The following is a 22,177-nucleotide window of genomic DNA, read 5'->3' as shown; positions in this document are numbered from 1 at the left end:
CTTTTTTTAAAAAAAACTCAATGAATCATTCACCTTACTACATGGGAGGCCAGGCTGGTACAATTTCTATTCTAATCATATTTCAACATACAGTCCCCACATCCTTTGCCATCAATCATTTTCAATGATGTTACTACATGACCTAGTCATGCAATAAAATAGAGGCAAAGACTAGAACAAACACCCAAATCTATTTATAAGGTGTGAATTTGTAAACATATGTTGTAAGTTTTGAGGATGTTTCACACAACACTCCCTGTTACACATACAAAGCTGTCTGAAGACTACAGGAGCGCCAGAGACTTGAGGGGTGACCTTACAGAGGTTTATAAAATCATGAGGGGCATGGATAGTATAAATAGACAAGACCTTTTCCCCAGGGTGGAGGAGGCCAAAACTAGAGGCCATTGGTTTAAAAGATATAAAAGGGACCTAAGGGGCAACTTGTTCACACAGAAGGTGGTGCGTGTATGGAATGAGCCTGTCAGAGGAAGTGGTGGAGGCTGGTAAAATTGCAACACTTAAAAGACATTTGGATGGGTATATGAATAGCAAGGGTTTAGACGGATATGGGTCAATTGCTGTAAATGGGACTCAGTTAGGTTAGGATATCTGGTTGGTGTGGACATGTTGGACTGAAGAATCCATTTCTGTGCTGTATATGACTCTACGACTCTCTCAGATTATAGCTACTGTTGAAAACCATATTATATCATCTGGCAGTCCATTACAGGTAACCCTGGATGGACAATATCCTGGAGATAATGCAATCATACAAATAAAATACATAATGATATTGTTATGAGCTACAAAATCATATCAGGGTTCATGCTACAATCAAATGATTAAAGACCTATCCCACTAGTTTCAGATTTGATTTCATTTCGCATTTTCAACATGGTTTATTTTCTCTGCCTCATCCAATACCAAAATATGCATTTCTAGAGCTTGTTACATGACCTCTGAACATCTTATAGAGCCATATAGCACAGAAACAAATCCTGCGGTCCAACCGAAGGGTGGCACAGTGGCACAGTTGTTAACACTGCTGCCTCACAACGCCATAGACCCAGGTTCAAATTCCCACCTCAGGTGACTGACTGTGTGGAGTTTGCACATTCTCACAGTGTCTGCATGGGTTTCCTCCCACAGTCCAAACATGTGCGGGTTAGGTGAATTGGCCATGCTAAATTGCCTTGTAGTGTTAGGTGAATGGGAGAACGTGGGGGAATGGATCTGGATGGGTTGTGCTTCGGCAGGTCAGTGTGGACTTGTTGGGCCGAAGGGCCTGTTTCCACACTGTAAGTAATCTAATCTAAACCAGTCAATGCCAAACATATGCGCAAACTCAATTATTCCCACCTGCCTGCTCCTGGCCTATATCCCTCCAAACCTTTCCTATTCATGTACTTATCCAAGTGTCTTTTAAATGTTGTAACTGTGTCTGCATCCACCACTTTTTCGGAAAGTTAATTCCACACACGAACCGGCCTGTGTGCAAAACATTTATCCCTCGTGCCTTTTTAAAATCTCACTTCTGTCACTTTAAAACTATGCTCTCTAGACCCCCTTCCTCAGGAAAAAGCACCTACCATTAACCCTATCCATACTCCTCATGATTTTATAAACTTCTATCAGGTCATTTCTTAACCTCGTATGCTCCAGTGGAAGAAGTGCCAGCCTACCCAGGCTCTCTTTATAACTCTAACCTTCTATTCCTGGCAACATGTGTGTTACAGCCTATGAAGTACTTTTGCAATGATTGTCATGGTTGAAAGATGGTGGCAAAATGCAGCACCGCACTGAAGTGACAACAGCCACGATTTTTTTTGTGTTCTAGAATGGGCATTGAACCTGAATCTTTGAGGCACCGGTGCTAGACCAACTGAGCCACAGTTGACATGAACAACATACATGTTGAAAATTGGTGTGGACATTATTGATTCCATCAGTCATCTTATTTTTTTAAAGAGTCAAACTACCGAGAATCAGCATTAACTACAGCAGACTCAAAGGGTTGAATGGCATACCTGTGCCTCCATGTCTTATGGATTGTCATCAGATCTCATAGATCAATGGGTGATACTTCCTCTATTTGACACCCAAGGCATAACTCAGTTTCTACTTTAGAAGCTCGCCTCCTAGTGCACTAGCTTGGAAACTTTCCTCTTCCCACAGGAGCCCATCCCGTGAACCCTCGGAAAGAATGCAGAACTTGCATTTATATAGTGCCTTTCACAAATTCAGAATACCTCAAAGCATTTTCCAATTATTCACTTGCTTTTGAAGCATGGTTGCCATTATGATTTAGGCAAAAGCAGCAGCCAATTTGCACAAAATAACGTCCCATAAACATTACTGAGATGAGAATAAAAAACTCTTTTTAAAAATTTCTTGTGAATGTTTGAATTATGCCAAGTGAGGGCTAAATATTGACTAGCATATTCATACAAATAAAATGCCTAACGATATTGTTATTGTTACAAGATCATATCAGGGTCTGTATTATAATTAGATGATTAAAAACCTGTCCCACTAGTTTCACCGAATATGAAAAACTAATTTCTGATTTGGTTTCATTTTCAATATGATTTACTTTCTCTGCCCAACCCAGGTATTTGTTGCCCAAAAGTTTGAGTAGGAAAGAAGAATGCCTTTGTCCATCTTCAATATTGTCATGGGATCTTTTACATCCACCTGAGAGAGCAGCTGGGGTCTTAATTCAACAGATGACACCTCCAGCAGTGTAGCATTCCCTCAGTACCACATTGGAGCACTACTAAATAAGACTGACAATAAGAACCTTTTTTTAAAAATGATATTGATTTACTTATTAAGAACTAAAAGACTGGAGACTTGATCATTCTAACTGTTATTTGCATTTATTTTTGTACCAATGTTAAACCTGACAGATCACAGAATCAGCGCATTTATTCCAATGAAATAAGTACAGAATAAAAAGGATGTACATTACCTACGACTAAGACAAACTCAGTAAAATCAAGTTTTCATTCAATTCATTACATTAGGAAATGTGTACAGCTCTCACTTATTACATAGATGTTCCATTTTCAAAGAATGGGCGGCACGGTGGCCCACTGGCTAGCACTGCTGTCTCACAGCACCAGAGACCCAGGTTCAATTCCTGCCTCAGACGACTGACTGTATGGAGTTTGCATGTTCTCCCCGTGTCTGCGTGGGTTTCCTCCGGGTGCTCCGGTTTCCTCCAACAGTCAAAGAAGTGGAGGTTAGGTGAATTGGCCATGCTAAATTGCCTGTAGTGTTAGGTAAGCTGTAAATGTAGGGGTATGGATCGGTTACGCTTCGGCAGGTCGGTGTGGACTTGTTGGGCCGAAGGGCCTGTTTCCACACTGTAATGTAATCTAATCTAAACTGTGTGCCATAATGAGCAATGTACACAGGTAAGCAAACTGCTTTCATTGACAATGTAAACTTTTTACACCAGAAATAGGACAATTAAAAAGAGCAGAAAATGTTGCCACAACTGTTTTACAAAAATAAGAGAAAGCAACAAGTGCTTGTAAAGCTCACCCCCTGGTGATGTTCTACTGTATTTTACCTGGATTCCCTGTCCCCAGATCTGAGGCGCATTTCAACGTAGGACTGTGAAGCAGCTTAAGTGGGTGACCTGGGTTCAGGACCTTGGTGCAAAGTGGTCAGATCTGCAGAGGATATCAAACCGAACCGGGCAGACAATGGAGTTTTACCAGGCCGGTTCGGAAATGGCACTATAGGGTGGGCAAAATGTGCAAATAACCAGAGCAGTTGGCCATGAGGAGTAATGCAGACTAGCACACACAGCAAGAAAAAAGAAGCAACATACCCAGGACCATGGAAGACCCTAAAATAGCTTAAGAAGAAAATGAATGAGAGCGAGGAGCCCTGGTCGATTCAAGACTCCCGCAACCAACCAATAAAACCAATAGATTGCTGGAACTCAGTTGTCAAAACAAAGGAGGTGGCAATCAAATGTTGGGAGATGGAGGTGGTGGTTGTAAGTTTTCCCGGTATTTATTTCAGTTCTCAGGATGTGGGTGACACTGGCAAGGCTGATTGCCCTGAGTTGGTGATGGTATGCCTCTCTCCCTGAATCACTGAAATCCTCTGGTGGTGATAATACTCTCACAGTGCTCTTTAGACTGGGAATCAGCTATGGAGCCAATGGGAGATGGTGGAGAGGGAGAAGATAAATTCACTGGGAATTGCTTTTTGCCAGCTCCACTTGGGCATAGTGATGGAGAGGACTGGCATCTAGTCTTTGCACATGTTATTTGCAGAGTAATGCATTACAAGCACGCATCCCCTAACCCAACAACAGTAGTTTCAGGCTTACGCTATGTATAGGAGCCCCAGTAAATGCCTATTTAATATCCACCACCTCCACACACAATATATCTGCCCTCCTTATCTCTCCTTCTTTGGAAAAAGAATGTGAACGTAAAAAGATGAAAGGTTTTATTGAAAAAAGTGGAATTGAATAAAATGTCACGTCAGCCAGGCTATAAAACAATTGGGTTAATGCTAACATTCAAGACAATGTGGACAGACTGAGCAAAAGAAATGTCTTAACTATATCAGCGGGCAGGGACATATTGTCTGAAAGGTTTTACCATCTTGATAAAGTCACCTTTCCACAATGCTCAACTTTCAGTTTCAAACTGTGAATACTCTCGCTAGTGACTATCGTCATAACCAGTCCTTGAAGACAAATAGCATCCTTCAGGGTCATGTCGTGGCTTGATGGACCAAGTTGGAATATCACAGCTTCTGGGGGGAGTTCAAGAAAACAATAAGTTGTTCCTATAGCCCACTTTCATCAGATAATGTAATTTCTCCTAACAGGAGAAAGGGGACAATTACACACACAGGTTTCTATTCACATTCAGTCAAGAATATCTCTCAATGATTAGTCACTTGAATTCATGTGTCTCATTCTGTACAGCCTTGACTGCGTTCTTTTGGAGTGAGTTTCCATCCCGGGTCAGGAGTGATGTGTGGGAGCCTGCAAACCTAACTTGTCAGGAAGTGGCCAGGATGGCCTGCTTATGGATTGCACGGAGCAGCCAGGTGTTAAAAGAATTCAGTCCTGCTGCATCCAAAGGCAATGCAGCGGAAGCCACAGGGGCTGTCAGACATGGAGGAGAAACACTCCCAATGATTAAAAATCTATTCACTCCATTTAAATTCCTTCAACAATTTAATCTTTTATATAAAAAATGAGCATTTGCATTCCTAAACATGCATAAGCATTTGTAGTTGTGAATTAAAATATGAACTGACAGGCACTCTGCTGTGATAATTATAGCTTGTGGGAGCAGTTATCCTTCTATAATGGTAGCCCTCAGCTTACATCAACAGAGTAAAACAGCAAGCACTGACTTCTTAAAAACTATAGAGGTATTTTAAATTTATAAGCCAAAGTGCCCCAGCACTTCCTACTACTTCAAGATAGATCTAACAAGCTATGAATCCTACTTTTTAGATTATTAAAAGTTGACATGAATGCATGTAAAAAGGCACTTGGTCTTTTCCAAGGGATACCCAGCAACCCTGACCCTTGACCATCCAAAAAGGGTGCAACCTTCTCAAAATAATTTTGAGTAGTTTTTGGCCTTTTCCTAATAGTGTAAAATGCACATGTCATGTTGTGGACAACGCTCTAGTGAAGACTGAATCTGCTTGAGCACAACTCACATGCAGCAGCCTCTGTGAAGCCCAGTGGTGTCATCCACAACCTGCCCGCATACACCCTCATGAAGAAAGTGGTGGATGCTAAGTTTGGGAGTGAGGTTTTGGCACCATTCTTTAATGCAGGTAACCCTCTTCATTTTTACAAAAAAAAAATCAGCATCTAGTCAGTGAGCTGATAATGAATTATGGCTGAGTCAGGGTTGTCTGGAAGCACTTGTCCTCATTTTCTGCAATGCTGAATAAGAAGATCCCACTTCAGGGACTTAGGTATGTTCGGTGTTGTACCGAAGGAATGGTAAGGGATGATATTTTCAGATAAAATGTTAAAACAATACTTCTCTAAAACATACAAACTGCAGGACTGACTGCACAACTCTGGAACAAATCTGAAGAAAACTGAATGAAGTATTGTCAATTGAACGTGGTACATGACTTGTTTGATGAATGTCATTCATGGGAAATACTCTTCATGGAACAACAGCAGCAGGAAACTGAGTATAATTGAGGATTTGAATACAGGAGTAGGCCAGTCTTGCTACAGAAAGTGAAGACTGCAGATGCTGCACAGAGTGGTGAAAAGTGTTGTGCTGGAAAAGCACAGCAGGTCAGGTTTCTGATGAAGGGCTTTTGCCCAAAACGTTGACTCTCCTGCTCCTTGGATGCTGCCTGAAGTCCTGTGCTTTTCCAGCACCACATTTTGCGACTGCAGTTATACAAAGCGTCGGTGAGGCCACACCTTGAGTACTGTGTGCAGTTTTGGTCTCCGAGAATGGGGAAGGACACTCTTGCTATTGAGAGGGTCCAACAATTCCTGGGATGGCAGGTCTGACTGAATTAACTGGGCTTGTACTCACTGAAATTTAGAAGAATGAGGGGGATTCTCATAGAAACATTTAAAATCATGTTGGGTAATCTAGATGTGGAAAACATATTCCCGATTTTGAGCAAGTCTAGAACTGGGGTCACTGTCTAAGAATAACGGGTAAGCCAACCAGAACTGAGATAAGGGAGAATTTCTTCACTCAGAGTTGTGAACCCGTGGAAGCCTGTACCACAGAAAGCTGTTGGGGCCAGTTCATTAGATACATTCAAGAGGGAGCTGGATATGGTGCTTGCAGCTAAAAGGATTAAGGGGTCTAGGGAGAAACTGGGAGTGGGATACTGAGATTGCATGATCAGCCCAGATCATATTGAATGGTGGTGTAGGCTCAAAGGGCCGAATGGCCTCCTCCTGCTCCTATTTTCTATGTTTGTATAAAATATACAAACAAAAATATACAAATGGGATTGTTACAAAACCAAACATCAACTATCGATCCAGTAGTTTGGAGTTATACTGCTGGCTCTCTGTTATATTTCTCATCAAGAGAAAGAGAGGTCTGGGATCGGGTTGGCAATTAAATTGACCTTAGAAGGAGTGAACGTTCTGCTGGCTCTCCGTAATTTAAAACAAACATAATGGAAGATGAAGAGAACAATTTGGAATGGTCTGCTCAACAAACAACTGACCTAAACTTACTTTAAACTTTAAACATAAACATGCTCAGATTAATAGAGAAAATACAGGTGCCTGGGTCAGGAAAAGGTGAGTCTTATGCCGGACCTTATCTTGTCATGGGTATGCTGTCGGTTCTGTCACTCATTAGTGACTGACAGTTTGGAGACAAGTGAAAGTGAAGTGAAAGTCATGCTGCGATGAACATGGCTCAAACAGGAGCATTCCTGGTTTGAGCCAGAATCTTGCAGCTTAAACCTCAATCTTGGACTTGACAATGGATTCATCAACAGATTCCTGAGGAAGTAATGTGCCCTTAATGGTGCCAGTCTTTCAGATCAGACATTAAACTGTGCCTGCAGCGGTGGCCGAGTGGTCTAAGGCGTGTGTTTAAGGGTCTCCCCACCAATGCAGCGTGGGTTCGAACCCCTGAGCCCTTATGCCCCTGTTATTTATTTTGCCACAAGGGTCGGTGCTGGTTCCTCTACTTTTTGTCATTTACATAAATGATTTGGATGTGAGCATAAGAGGTACAGTTAGTAGGTTTGCAGATGACACCAAAATTGGAGGTGTAGTGGACAGCAAAGAGGGTTACCTCAGATTACAACAGGATCTTGACCAGATGGGCCAATGGGCTGAGAAGTGGCAGATGGAGTTTAATTCAGATAAATGTGAGGTGCTGCATGTTGGGAAAGCAAATCTTAGCAAGACTTATACACTTAATGGTAAGGTCCTAGGGAGTGTTGCTGAACAAAGAGACCTTGGAGTGCAGGTTCATAGCTCCTAGAAAGTGGAGTCGCAGGTAGATAGGATAGTGAAGAAGGTGTTTGGTATGCTTTCCTTTATCGGTCAGAGTATTGAGCACAGGAGTTGGGAGGTCATGTTGCGGCTGTACAGGACATTGGTTAGACTACTGTTGGAATATTGCATGCAATTCTGATCTCCTTCCTATCGGAAAGATGTTGTGAAAGTTGAAAGGGTTCAGAAAAGATTTACAAGGATGTTGCCAGGGTTGGAGGATCTGAGCTATGGGGAGAGGCTGATTAGGCTGGGGCTGTTTTCCCTGGAGCGTCAGAGGCTGAGGGATGACCTTATAGAAGTTTACAAAATTATGAGGGGCATGGATAGGATAAATAGACAAAGTCTTTTCCCTGGGGTCGGGGAGTCCAGAACTAGAGGGCATAGGTTTAGGGTGAGAGGGGAAAGATATAAAAGAGACCTAAGGGGCAACCTTTTCACACAGAGGGTGGTCCATGTATGGAATGAGCTGCCAGAGGAAGTTGTGGAGGCTGGTAGAACTGCAACATTTAAGAGGCATTTGGATGGGTATATGAAAGGTTTGGAGGGATATGGGCCGGGTGCTGGCAGGTGGGACTAGATTGGGTTGGGATATCTGGTCGGTATGGACAGGTCGGACCGAATAATCTGTTTCCATGCTGTACATCTCTATGAGTCTATGGCTCTGTCCTCCATTTCCACTGGTTCAAACAGATGTAAAGCATCTACTTGAACAAGTGCAGTGAATTAATACTGTGTCTTGATCCACATTCCTCCCTCTGAGAACTGCATCAAAACTGATGAATCAGCCAATTGCCTTGCTTGGTCTCTGTCATGCACAGGTTCTCTACAGCATTTGCTTGCACACTCAGCCCTTCAAAGTACCCGATAATTCATTGCTGCTGAGGTGTTTGCAAATGCTCCAAGGGACACGTTAAAAGTCCATATAAATAACAGCTTTTGCTTTCCTTCCTTATCAGGACTTACATTGAATCCTCATTTACAGTGCTCAGTATGGCTTCTTCTGTTGAAGAGATAAAAGGAAGAGCATTAGACAACATACTTCCATTTGGTGATACACATTGAATCACATTTACTTTGACTAACAAGTTTAAATTGTTAATTAAACATGAGCTGAACTTCAAACTCCACAAACTATGTCTATTAGTAACATCAACGACTTCCACCCAACACCTCTGTTATCTACTCCCACCTCAGCACAGTGAAAAAGTTGACCATTCCAAATTCAAAGGGTGTGATTATTCCCTCTATGGAGGTGGCAAGACATACAGGTTGGCCCTGGAGAAACACTTGCTCCCTTTCTTGCAACTTCAACAGTTAAAGTAGGTCCTTCGTGACTCAATACTCATTAAGGCCCTTATGGTCCATGAATATCGAGTTAAGGGCCTCAGTTCATCTCCAGCCTGAGTGCCTGCCTTCCTGGCAGGTGAGAAACGCAGCTGAGGGCTGAGGGCTTGAGAGGGGAAGCCTACATATGCCACACTCTTGGACCATTTGGGGGCAGGGATTAGAGATAAGGGAGAATGTGCCAAGGGACAACAGGGGTACAATTATTCACAATTTCACAATGTTCAACACTATTAACAACTCCTTGAGCTACTGAGGCAGTCCATGTACAAATGCAGCAAGACCTGGACAACACTCACACATGGGCTGGTAAGTGGCAAGAAATATTCATGCCACACAAATGCCAGGCAAACTCCATCTCCAACAAGAGAGAGTGTAATCATCTCCCCTTGACATTTAATGGCATCATAAATACAGAATCCTCCACTCTCAACAAACTGAACTGTACTTGCCATATAAATAATATCAGAGCAGGTCACAGGCTGGAAATTTTGGGACAATTCCTGACTAGCCAAAGCCTGCCCACTGTCTAAAAGGTACAAGTCAGTAATGGAACACTCTCCACTTGCCAAAATGGCTGCAGTTCCATCAACCCTCAAGAAACTTGATATCATCCAGGACAATGAGTCTGTTTGGTTGACACTCCATCTTCAATTTTTACTTCTTCCACCATTGCCAATCAGTGGCACCAGTGAATACCACCTAAAGACTCATTGCAGCAACTCACCAAGGCTCCTTTGATTGCTATCTTGTGACCTCTATCACATAACCCAGTCTTGATACATTTGCTGACTATTCCCTATAGGGTAGTGAATTCCAAATGCAAAAGACCCTCAGAGGGAAGAAATGTCCACACCTCCACCTTAAATCAGACAGCCCATATTTTGAAACTGGGCCTCCTAATTCTAGATTCTCTCAGAAGGAGAAACATCCTCTCAGCATCAGCCCTTTGGGCCATCTCTCTGTTTTAAAAATCCCATCGGTTTAGGCCCAACCTGTTTAACATCTTTCTTATAGTCAGAGGGAATAAAAAAAATACAACCGCATTGTGAATATATCAAGTAATCTCTGCACATTAAATCTTACTAAAATTTTCCTCTCTTTGCACATTTTCATTGCTAAACTTTGTGGCTTTTATTAAATTTTGAATTATATTACACTTACCTTGTTTTTTTCTGCAACTGTAAATAAAAGGATAGAAAACAATTAAAAATTCACAACCACATCATGTCATGAACAGATAGAAAGTTGGTGCTGACACTACTTAAGAGATTGCAAAGGTTTTTTTAAGGGTAATTCAAGGGGGAAATCAACATTTGTACTGCATGACAGGAGAAGTTGGTAAGTGTACTCTTATGGCTAGTGGTGTTGCTGTATACTCAAATTTGCACATAGCCCTGATCTTTGCAGATAGAAATAGCTGTATATACGGACTATACCGATTTCAAATCAACATAACACATGACAACCATTTCCTGGTTCAATTCTGAAGGCAATGCCCTGACTAATCATAGCCAACCTGCCAAGTTTAAAATTTAAACAAAGCCTGGCTATTAAGTGTCAATCAGCATTACATACATAGACGCACATGTCTTGGCAACACCTCGACCAATCAGAGTCTAATTGCGGTCCAACTGCCAACCAATCAACACACTACTCTCATGCAGTATAAATGCTCGTTTTCTCATTTATGGATATTCTTCTGAAATGTCCTGAGGAGTACAAGATGAAAAGCATTGACAAAACCTGTCTTTTTTCAGCAAAGCTCAGCTCTGCAGTACCAAGTAAAGTTTAGCCCAGAGAGAAGGTGATTATTGTGGAAGTCGAGAGACTGTACAGCCAATGCTGACTAACAGTGCAGCATTGGTAATAGCAGAATACTAACCTTTTTTCAAGTAAATCAGCAGCATGATCACAACAGCACAGATAAAGATGATCACAACTGTCAGTAAGAAAAACTGAAGTGTCCGAGATTGTGCTGTGGAATCAAGGAAACATTTAATCAGTGTTAGTATTTTCAGACTTCTACGACAGGTCACTGTGTATGTTGTGAAGAGTTGTTACCCTGAAAGGAGAATTAGAAGAATGGGGTATCCTGGCCAACACTTATTCTTCAAACTAATACCACAAAACAGAATGCTCATTGTTAATGTTTCATTCAATATGTTTATTGGCAGAATTTAACTTATTTACTCAACTGCAAAGCTGTTCTAAATACATCTTCACAGAGTTAACTTATTGGCCTTTCTACTCAATTTCAAAATTGTTTGATCATTAACAAATTAATGTCTATTTCCAAGGTCGTTTATGTTGATGCAAAACAAGAGTCCAAGGAAAGGACCCTAAAATTTTCAACACAGTGTCCCCACTCTGTGCAACCCCTTTGACTTTGCGAACACTATACTGACTCGTACTCTTTAATTCAAATTATTTATTCAACCTCATGTCCAATTTCCAGGTTTTATCCTAACTTTTGATGGTTTTAGTTTTACTATATATCTTTCTTGTTGTAAATTTCCAACAACTGTTTAAAAATCCAGTCAATCGCTGTTGCAAGGAAATCCATTGCTTCATTTGTAATGCCCTCAGAGTAGTTCCTGACCTCATTATAGACTTGGCTCAAACAAGGACCAAAGACAAGGATCTGTCTTCTCCAATAGTAATACCAGCTCGCATCGTAACAGGGTGTACCATCTGCAAAATATGCTGCCGCAACTCATTTAGATTCCTTCATTGGCACCTTGTATAAAACCTTAAGATATAGGCCATTAAGACCATCTAATCTCCTTCAACATTCAATGAGATCATGGCTAATCTGACAATTCCCAAATACACTTTCCTGCTTTTTCCCTACACACCACAATTCCCCTTCTGACTAAAACTCTGTCTATCTCAGCCTTGAATGTACTTAATGACAGAACCTGATGCAAAGTACTCATTCAACTCCACTACCATTTCCTGGTTCCTCATTATTATTTCACCAACCTCATTCTCTGAGGAGTCTACATTCTCTTTTTCTTGCTTTTTATATATTGAAGAAAGCCCTTAGTCCTTTTTAAATTACTTGCTAGTATACCCATGAAGTTTATTTTCTCCCTTTTTGTGTCATAATTTGATGGTTTTTAAAACTTTCTAATACTCTGGGTTATCACTAATCTCTGTAGCATTGTACATTTGTTTCTTTCAATTTGATGCTATCCTTAACTTCCTACCACAGGGTCTCACCAAGGATAGTTCTTAGGAGACTGGTTTGCCTGGCAAAAGCAGAATGGTCCATTATGAGGAAAAGAGTCAAAGATTGACCTATGCTTCCCTGTCAGAGGATCTGACAGTGACATTGGCAATAGCCATCTTAGAATATGGAGCTCAATATGCCAAAACTAAGCAAGCTAAAGGAGCCCTTGCTGATGCAAATGGGGCATAAACTATGGAATGAATACATGCTGAACGCACAACAAAAAGTAACAAAGTATTTGCAAGAACTTTTCTTACAATTGGTTTACAGTCTCCACAATATCTGCACAAGGTACAAAGTATTATAAAAGCTTAGTAAAAACCTGGACATTATGGAAAGTAACTACGATGGGCCATCTACATTCCACCGGAGAGAAACGTATCAATGTGTGCAGATTTCCCAGCTTCGCTCAGCTCCTTTTTCCCGACTGAAGCAGATTTTGAGAAAACAAGAGTGTGTGACAGACAGAAAACTGACACAAAGGGTGCACCTTTGGGATGTCTAAATGAATGGATCAGATTGATTTCAAAACTTATGATAGGTGAATTAATTGATATTTTCACTGAACTGGTGCAACTTCAACAGAAATCTGAGAGACTCAATGAAAGTCATGAAAAGCCATGGCATCCAATTTTAATGCAAATTGAAAGTTTTACCATGAACAATTAAAAGCAAGTACCACAGGACTCTGTTCATTGCTTACCTTCTACACTTACTTGGATGTAGCGTTTGATTGGTTTGTCTACGCTGGCGTGCTCAACTCGACATGTATACGTAACACCATTGTCCCTGAGGGACGCTGTGAACCGAAAAAAACTGGTCACGTTGTAGGTGCCATCCATGTTCTGCTTGTGGGGTGAGAAGATGACATTGGTCATGTAAACGGGCAGCATGTGCCTCTCACCCTTCTGCCGCAGCCACTTCACCTCTACATCAAGTGGATAATATCGCCCTGCGTCACAGACCAGCTTTTGTTCATCCCCTTCTATAAGGGAAACCGAATCGGGATACACTGAGACAATGGGCGACTCTACAAAATAAACAAACATACTGTATTGCAACTTCACAACAACTGAACACACATTCAAGTTTTACAGGTGATTTTTAACACTTAGGATTTTCAGCTTTCAATCCATTTAATTCGAATAACAGTGCTTTTCATTGAGAACACAACAAGTAACCAAGAAATATCTTTTTTTAAATCATGCAGCCTTTGATAGTAATATTTTCTGTACAATCATGTTACACTGTTAACACACTATATCAAAAGTTGGTGAAACAGCTTGTATTTGATGGAAAATTATGATGACAGCAGCAGGGCACAGATAACAACATCCATCTGTGAAGCTTCAGCATTTGCTCAGTTTACAGTACAGGACAACAATAATCCTGCACTGCTTCCCCAAGCCTACACTGCTAAATTTGGTTCACTTGTCTCTACAGCAGAATCTCAACCCAGGCCCATATCCAAACACAGAGAATGCTGGAGAAACTCAGCAGGTGGACACACAGCATCTGATGAGAGGGGAATTGAGTTAACACTGAGTCTGGTGTGATTCCTCTTCGAATGTGGAGAACATAAGACCAGGAGCAGGTCACTGAGCCCCTCTATAGCAAACATCAAACAACCTGGTGCACACCTGAGCTGGATTGCAATCACATTGATCACTGATAATCAGGGCAGGCATGTGTGTGGTGCACTGGCAGTGTCCCTGCCTCTGGACTAAGTAACTAAGTTCAATTCCCAACTGCGCTGCGGGACATAGAAACATATAACTTAGGAACAGGAGTTGGCTATCTGATTCTTCCTGATGAAGGGCTTTTGCCCGAAACGTCGATTTTCCTGCTCCTCGGATGCTACCTGAACTGCTGTGCTTTTCCAGCACCACTAATCCAGAATCTGGTTTCCAGCATCTGCAGTCACTGCTTTTACCTATCTGATTCTTCAAGCCTGTTCAACCAATCAACAAAGACCAGGATTGATGTAGCTCTGGTCCTTTTATGCATCAGCCTATGAGTTTTCTTGCTCAGCTTCGACCCTGGATTCAATTAGTGTTGTACAATTAAACAGATACATACTTAATATAACACCTCTGAGCAGATTGATTAGAAAATATCTTTCTGACAACCAGGGTGAAGGTTTTTTGCTTTGCTGGTGCAAATCTGAACAACTTACACTTGACATTTCTACTTGATCAGAAAATGCACCTGGCTATAGGAAGGGCTCATGCCCGAAACGTCGATTCTCCTGCTCCTTGGATGCTGCCTGACCTGCTGTGCATTTTCAGCAATTTCTGGAGCAACAACTTCAGCTTTATTGAGGAGGCAGTACGGTGAAAACGATCCTTCGGCTGACTTCTGCACGGTTCTCTTACCAAATTAATACATTTCCACCGTCATCTGTTCATTTTCAACTCTAGCAAATTTATGTGATTGAAAATCTTACCCATAATCTCCACCTCGATGGTGTGAGTTCCAAAGAGTGGAGGCACATATACAGAGCAAAGATAGGACCCCTCATCTTTAACGCCAATGTTTCTGAGGAGGAGTGAAGCATTTCCCTGCTTGATCTGGTCCATGAATAATTCAACTCCTTTCTCAATGTATTCAACCCGCTGATGTCGCCCATTGTAGGCGAACAATTTCTTCTTATTCCCTTTGTGCTGATATCGCCAGTCAATGTTAAAGTCGGTGCTGTGATCAATCTTGTAGCCACAGTCCAGAACAAGGTCTTGCTTCAATTTGGTTCTGATCAATGGGGTCCTGGTGTGCACAATGTAGACCACTAACAAATTTTAAAAAAAAGTCATTACCATCCATTTTTGTAACAGTTAAATCACTACATACAACTCAGCCAAAACTATTTGAAACTGTACTTTCCCTCAAGTTCAGCATCTTAAATATGCAGTTGTAAGTTGTTTATGTTACATCGATGTTTCATCTCTTGCGTTATTATTGAAAGTGACAGAGTTTTAATAGGCTTATGAAAAACAAATATTGCCCACATCGCACACACATTCTTGCAGCACTCACTCTGAACATGCACTTACCTGGTCAACATTCAAATATTACCTTGAACAAACAGAGTATCAGTGTCAGCGATGACTAAATCTTCATCGTCAGTTTTTGCTTCACTTTTCTCAACCTTCTGGCTATCGGGCTCTTCTATCTTCCTCATGAAGCTGGTTACAGTGAATCTGCTAGGTGAATGTTTTAAAGTCACTGTGAACCATACGTCCTCAATGGTCTCCTTACCCTGGTGTGGCCAGGGCACATGGATGCCATGAGTAGAATACCGACTAATTTCACATCCCACTGTGTCCAGTTTCTCGTCCGCATATTGGAAAATATCTAATGAAGATTCTGTTATAAAAAACGATTGATTCACATAATAATTAACAGCAAGTTATTAGAAATGGATGCAAATCAGATAAAATTATCAATATTAATGAAGCAGAGTTTGCTGTTCCTCCCACATTGTAAGATCCTAAAAACCTTTCTGAGTATATTGAATTTAGAAATTGAAAATATACATACTTTTCATAGACTGAATTCAGGGAGCTGAAGAACCTGTAGACCTGAGAGTCCCAAAAGATGTCTTCTAACTAAACACTGAAAATGCTGTCTAACTTTTGATTGAAATAGAGTTAAGATTAGAATAGTGCTGGAAAAGCACAGCAGGTCAGGCAGCATCCAAGGAGCAGGAAAATTAATGTTTCGGGCAGGAGCCCTTCATCAGGAATGGGGCTGGGAGCCTCCAGGGTGGAGAGACAAATGTGAGGGGTGGGGGGGGGGGGGGCTGGGGAGAAGGTAGCTAAAAGTACAATAGGTGGAATGGAGGTGGGAAAAAAGGTGATAGGTTGGAGAGGAGGGTGGAGCGGATAGGTGGGAAGGAAGATTGGCAGGTAGGACAGGTCATGAGGATGGTACTGAGCTGCAAGGTTGGAACTGGGGTAAGGTGGAGGGAGGGGAAATGAGGAAATTGGTGAAGTCCAGTGAAGTCCACTTTTTGATTGAAACAGGTCAACCTTCTTGAGTAAGTTAACCCTGTCACGTTACCATTTCAGAAGTTGTGCAGAATTTTTTTCTTCCAACAATGGACTCTTGTCCTCCAAGAAACAAGAAAGAAATGCATTTATTTAGCACCTTTCACAAGCTCAGGATATCTCCAAGAGTTTTTAAACCAAGAAATTACATTTGACAAGTAATCATTGTAGTAATATAAGAAATGCAGAAGCCAATTTAAGCACAGCAACCTGCCCAGGTATACTCCCAAAACTTCACTTTATTGGAAGACTCAGTAAATGAATTGCTTCACTATGTTAAGCTCCACATGCACCAAATTGAACTGGGGTGTGTGCAAGATTGTTCGTTCTTTCACGTTGTGTACTCTGACACGGCAATTCACATAACCTATGGCTGACATTAATCCTAAATGATTGCATCAATTTTATACTCTATTGGATTACAATCAAAAGACCATGCACGAAGTCTCTCCTAAACTCCATATTAATTGTATGTCAATTATGTTCAATCACTTATGGTCTTAAAACAGTACCTGTTTGAAGTTGAGCACTTTAGTGAGAGGACGCCTTCCTCAATATCCTTCCCCTAAGCAAAAGGCATCAAAACCCTTGGTGGCACCAATTGTCCTCCCTTACTTAAATGTGCGTGTGATGCGTGTGTGGAATGGGCTGCCAGAGGATGTGGTGGAGACTAGTACAAGTGCAACATTTAAAAGGCATTTGGATGGGTATATGAATAGGAAGGGTTTGGAGGGATATGGGCTGGGTGCTGGCAGGTGGGACTAGATTGGGTTGGGATATCTGGTTGGCATGGACGAGTTGGATCAAAGGGTCTGTTTCTATGCTGTACATCTCTATGACTCTATATGCAGGTGAATGGCATTCTTTGAGGTTTCACTTGATTGCACAGAAGGGGACCCTACGTTCAGTGATAACTTACCTAGACTTAGGGGCCCAGGGTCAAGTCCCACCTATTCCAGAGGTGTGTAATAACATCTCTGAGCAGGTTGATTATGAAAAATAGATTTAATTTTAACAAATTACAAAGTCAATCACTTGTGATACAGTTGTACTGTCCCTGAATTTGAAGCAGGAATCATAGGTTGAAGTCTCATCTACTCCAGAGGTGTGTGACAACATCTCTGAACAAGTTGTTTCAAAAATATAATTGAGTGCACATAGGGTCACTGTGTTACAGTGACAGTGTCCCTATTGCTTGGTAGGAATGCATAGGTTAAAGTCCCACCTGCTTCAGAGGTGTGTTATAGCATTTCTGAACAGGTTAATCAGGAAATATCTTCAGCACACTTTAAAAGACACTGACTGAAACTGTGCTCCAGGACATAGAAACATAAAACTTAGGAACAGGAGTTTGCTATCTGATTCTTCAAGCCTGTTCAACCACTCAATAAAGAGCAGGATTGATGTGATTCTGGTCCTTTTAAAGTATTGCCTTCACTGGCCATGCGTTACCCTATGAGTTTTCTTGCTCAGCTTCAGATTCTGGATTCAATTAGTGTTGTACAATTAAAGAGATACATACTGAAGTTTAGCTAGACAGTAATTCGTCTTGAGGATATTTTTGACTGAGCTTGTCTGCTGGGAAACTGTAGGATCATATGGAACATCTGTTCAAATCTTTGGCCAATATTATTCACCAGCAACTGAAAATAAAATCAGGCTGAATATAAAACCAGTGTTGCGCTTAAGTCTATTAATTTCCCAATAGGGGTTGATGGGTGTTACAAATCACCCTTCATGTGTTTTACAGCATTTATTACTCCTTTCCTTAGATATCAGTGGATTGTTTGAATTATTATGAGCAATGCCATTGGAGATCTGCTACCCTAACAAAATAAGCAATGCAGGACTTTAATACAAGTAAATTAGGGAGCAGTAAAGCATTCCCATGCTATTTTACTCTGTGTACAGTAGGGGGCACGCCTGAGAGAATTGATTTGAGGATATGTTTCATCCTTACCTTGAACTTTAAAAATAATGGCCTCCTCATTCGTAATGATGTCACCAAATAGTAGGTTCGCCTTCCTCTTGATGGTCGTTGGCACAAACATATCAGCCCCTTCATTTTGTTTTTGTTCCACAAACACGCAGTCCAACTTTCTGCCTGGAATCCTTCGGCCGTTCTGTGCCTGCACGATTCCTTAAAAACACATAGAAACAGCTAAAAAATAAAATTTTAACACCACTCCACAAAATACCCAGGCACCTCAATGAATAATCAAATCTTGCCACACTGATTCTCATCATATAAATTAATCTCAAAGTGGCCTATGCGTTCAAAGTTCAAAAACATACAGTAAACTAAAAGTTGAACATTTCGTCCATTCGTAACAAGATCAATTTGCCATTTGATCAAAAGATTGTAGAACTCGAGAATATTAGCTAGGATTTTGCCCTCCTCCTAAAGTTTTCATTAGTGGGCTTCATTCTGAAGTCTACTCGCTTTACATGGTGCAGATTCTTTGTGACTCCTGAAATTAAAGTAGTCTTAAATCCAAGTGTACATGCACATTGCTGTTATATTACTTAATTGACTACAGTCAAACTAACTTCAACCCTAATACGAAGTTAAGTATAAATAGATCTCTTTATTTCATAGAAGCATAGGAGCAGGAGGAGGCCATTCAGCCCTATGAGCCTGCTCACTCATTAATCACGACCATGGCTGATCGTCCAATAGCCTAATTCTGCTTTCTTTCCATAAACTTTGACCCCATTCACCCCAAGTGCCAAATCTAGCTGTGCCTCTTGAATACATTCAGTGTTTTGGCATCAACTACTTCCTGTGGTAATGAATCCCACAGGCTCACTGTTCTTTGTGGGCGGCACGGTGGCACAGTGGTTAGCATTGCTGCCTCACAGCGCCGGAGACCCGGGTTCATTTCCCGCCTCAGGCGACTGACTGTGTGGAGTTTGCACGTTCTCCCCGTGTCTGCGTGGGTTTCCTCCGGGTGCTCCGGTTTCCTCCCACAGTCCAAAGATGTGCAGGTCAGGTGAATTGGCCATGCTACATTGCCCGTAGTGTTAGGTAAGGGGTAATTGTAGATGTAGGGGTATGGGTGGGTTACGCTTCGGCGGGGCGGTGTGGACTTGTTGGGCCGAAGGGCCTGTTTCCACACTGTAAGTAATCTAATCTAATCTAAAAAATGGCTCCTCATCTCCATCCTAAATGGTCCACCCTGAATCCTTAGATTGTAACCCCTGGATCTGGACACACCCACCTTTGGGAACATTCTCCCTGCATCTACCCTGTCTAATCTGATTAGAATTTTACAAATCTCTATCAGATTCCCCCACCCGTCTGAATTCCAGCGAGAACAATTCTAACCCAGTCAATCTCTCCTCATACATCAGTCCTGCCATCCCTGGAATCAGCCTGGTAAAACTTCGCTGCACTCCCTCGAGTAATAGCATCCTTTCTCAAAAAAGGAGACCAAAACTACACACCATATTCTAGGTGTGGCCTCACCAAGGCCCTGTATAAGTGCAACAAGACATCCCTGCTCCTGTACTCAATACTTCTCACAATGAAGGCTAACATACCATTTTGGGACCTTCTTTACCACCTGCTGCACCTGCATACCTACCTTCAGCGACTGGTGCACAAGGACACCCAGGTCCCGCTGCACACTCCCCTCTAACAGTTTGGACCCGTTCAGGTAGCCATCTGCCTTCTTGCTTTTACTTCCAAAGAGAATAAACTCACACTTATCCAAATTATACTGCATCTGCCATTGATTTGCCCAGATCATCCCGAAAGACCACTGCATCCTCATCACAGTTCACCCTCCCTCCCAACTTAGTACCATCTACAAACTTTGAGATGCTACATGTTGTTCCCTCATCCAAGTCATCAATATATATTGTGAATAGCTGGGGTCCTAGCACCGATCCCTGTGGCACCTCACTAGTTTAGATTAGCTTAGATTCCCTACAGTGTGGAAATAGGCCCTTCGGCCCAACCAGTCCACACGGACCCTCCGAAGAGTAACCCACCCAGATCCATTTCCCTCTGACTAATGCACCTCACACTATGGGCAATTTAGCATGGCCAATTCACCTGACTTACACATCTTTGGACTGTGGGAGGAAACCAGAGCACCCCAAGGCTGGAATCGAACCTTGGACGCTGGTACTGTGAGGCAGCAGTGCTAGCCACTAAGCTCCAGTCACTACCTGCTGATTTGAAAAGGACCCATTAATTCCTACTCTTGGTTTCCGCTGAATTTCAAATCCAGTTGTAGGTTTCAAAGGCTTTCAACCAGACTGCACACCACTCTGTCCACTCAATTCAGTTCACAGGCCCACAGATAACCCTTAAGTAAAACCCTCAGATTTCTGTAAACAACTCAGGCGGTGCCTTTTTCTCTGTTTAGGTTAGTTACGCACTCTCAGGCTCCAGTCTAATCAAACTAGAGCAGATTAAGATAGAGGTATAGAGCCTAAACATGCATTAACATGACTACATGGTAAAAAGGGGAGGAGTCACAAAAGCCATTTTATTCACCCCTCATTGACATTGTGAGTCAATGGTTTTCATCTCAGACTGACACGTTCACTGAAGACTGTTCTGCAGATATCACCAACAGCCTCCCTCACCACCAGACGCCTGGAGGAAGAACGCCTCATCTTCCGCCTCGAAACACTTCAACCCCAGGGCATCAATGTGGACTTTAACAGTTTCCTCATTTCCCCTTCCCCCACCTCACCCCTGTCCCCATGAATTTGCTGCTCCTTGGATGCTGCCTGAACTGCTGTGCTCTTCCAGCACCACTAATCCAGATATCACCGACAACCGAAATATAGGCAGTTAAGCTGCCATTTTAACCCGGTCTTGCATGTTAAGGATCCCCTGAGTATTCAGTGTCAAGTTCGAATCGCCGCTGCCCACGGCCGATTGCGGAACACAAATACAAATCATGACAATATTAAACGCGCTCTACCCCTTTTATCCTGGACGCGTCCGACCTTCTTACCGGCAGCAAAGATACAAAAATACAACAGGAACATTTCCAGATACATTGTGCATTCTCGGTTCAGGCGTGGTAACACTTTCGGTTTCGATTTACCGAGGAAGCTTCTGATCGTTGCGTTTGGAGGGACACCAGTTTCGAAACGAGAATAGACTGTTGCGAGGTCTAAGCGAGAGGTGGAATGTTGTTTATTTCTCGTGTGGTATCCCACCTTTAATGGACGTTGCAAAAAGAAACCAATTACAGGGAACTGTATTTAGTATACATTCAAGAATTCAAGATTTACCAGTACAATTAAACAGCGACTCTTTGCGAATGAGTGTCGGGGTAAGGTTGCCATGGATGTTTTCAGGACAGCTTTTATTTGGGGGGGGGGGGGGAGGGTGGAGCGGAAGAGGTGAACTTTAGGGGGAGAAAAGGGGAACTGGAAATGTTTGAAGCAGATACACACTGAGGACAAAGACAGTAGTCTGTCACCGACTGGATATTACCAGCATGTACTATGGGAAAATGTCAAGTTCGTTTACAAGGGAGAAAGGTGGAACAGATGATTATTTAAATGAAGAGAAAC

The 22,177-nt window shown here is 42.0% G+C and overlaps 1 protein-coding gene across 4 annotated transcripts; it reads right to left on the bottom strand.

Moving 5' to 3' along the window:
- Window positions 1–2,874: 2,874 nt before the first annotated feature.
- dhrs13b.2 (dehydrogenase/reductase (SDR family) member 13b.2) lies at window positions 2,875–21,963 on the bottom strand. Of its 4 annotated transcripts, none has more exons than XM_072589831.1 (9): window positions 21,610–21,963; window positions 18,594–18,773; window positions 15,660–15,950; window positions 15,034–15,372; window positions 13,291–13,617; window positions 11,238–11,330; window positions 10,517–10,533; window positions 8,972–9,008; window positions 2,875–4,788 (listed from the first exon to the last, which is right to left on the bottom strand). In XM_072589831.1, exons 1-8 carry the CDS (start codon window positions 21,653–21,655, stop codon window positions 8,994–8,996), a joined length of 1,308 nt encoding a protein of 435 aa, XP_072445932.1. In that variant the 5' UTR covers window positions 21,656–21,963; the 3' UTR covers window positions 2,875–4,788; window positions 8,972–8,993. The 4 variants fall into 4 exon arrangements, 3 of the variants coding, with proteins under 3 accessions (XP_072445932.1, XP_072445933.1, XP_072445931.1); XM_072589832.1 differs by having other exon boundaries at window positions 2,875–4,785; XR_011963329.1 differs by having other exon boundaries at window positions 2,875–9,008; window positions 13,304–13,617.
- Between the last annotated feature and the right edge of the window lie 214 nt (window positions 21,964–22,177).

Source organism: Chiloscyllium punctatum, chromosome 19 (genome assembly GCF_047496795.1).
Source record: "Chiloscyllium punctatum isolate Juve2018m chromosome 19, sChiPun1.3, whole genome shotgun sequence".
NCBI lineage: Eukaryota > Metazoa > Chordata > Chondrichthyes > Orectolobiformes > Hemiscylliidae > Chiloscyllium > Chiloscyllium punctatum.
This window is presented reverse-complemented; position numbering and strand designations above follow the sequence as displayed.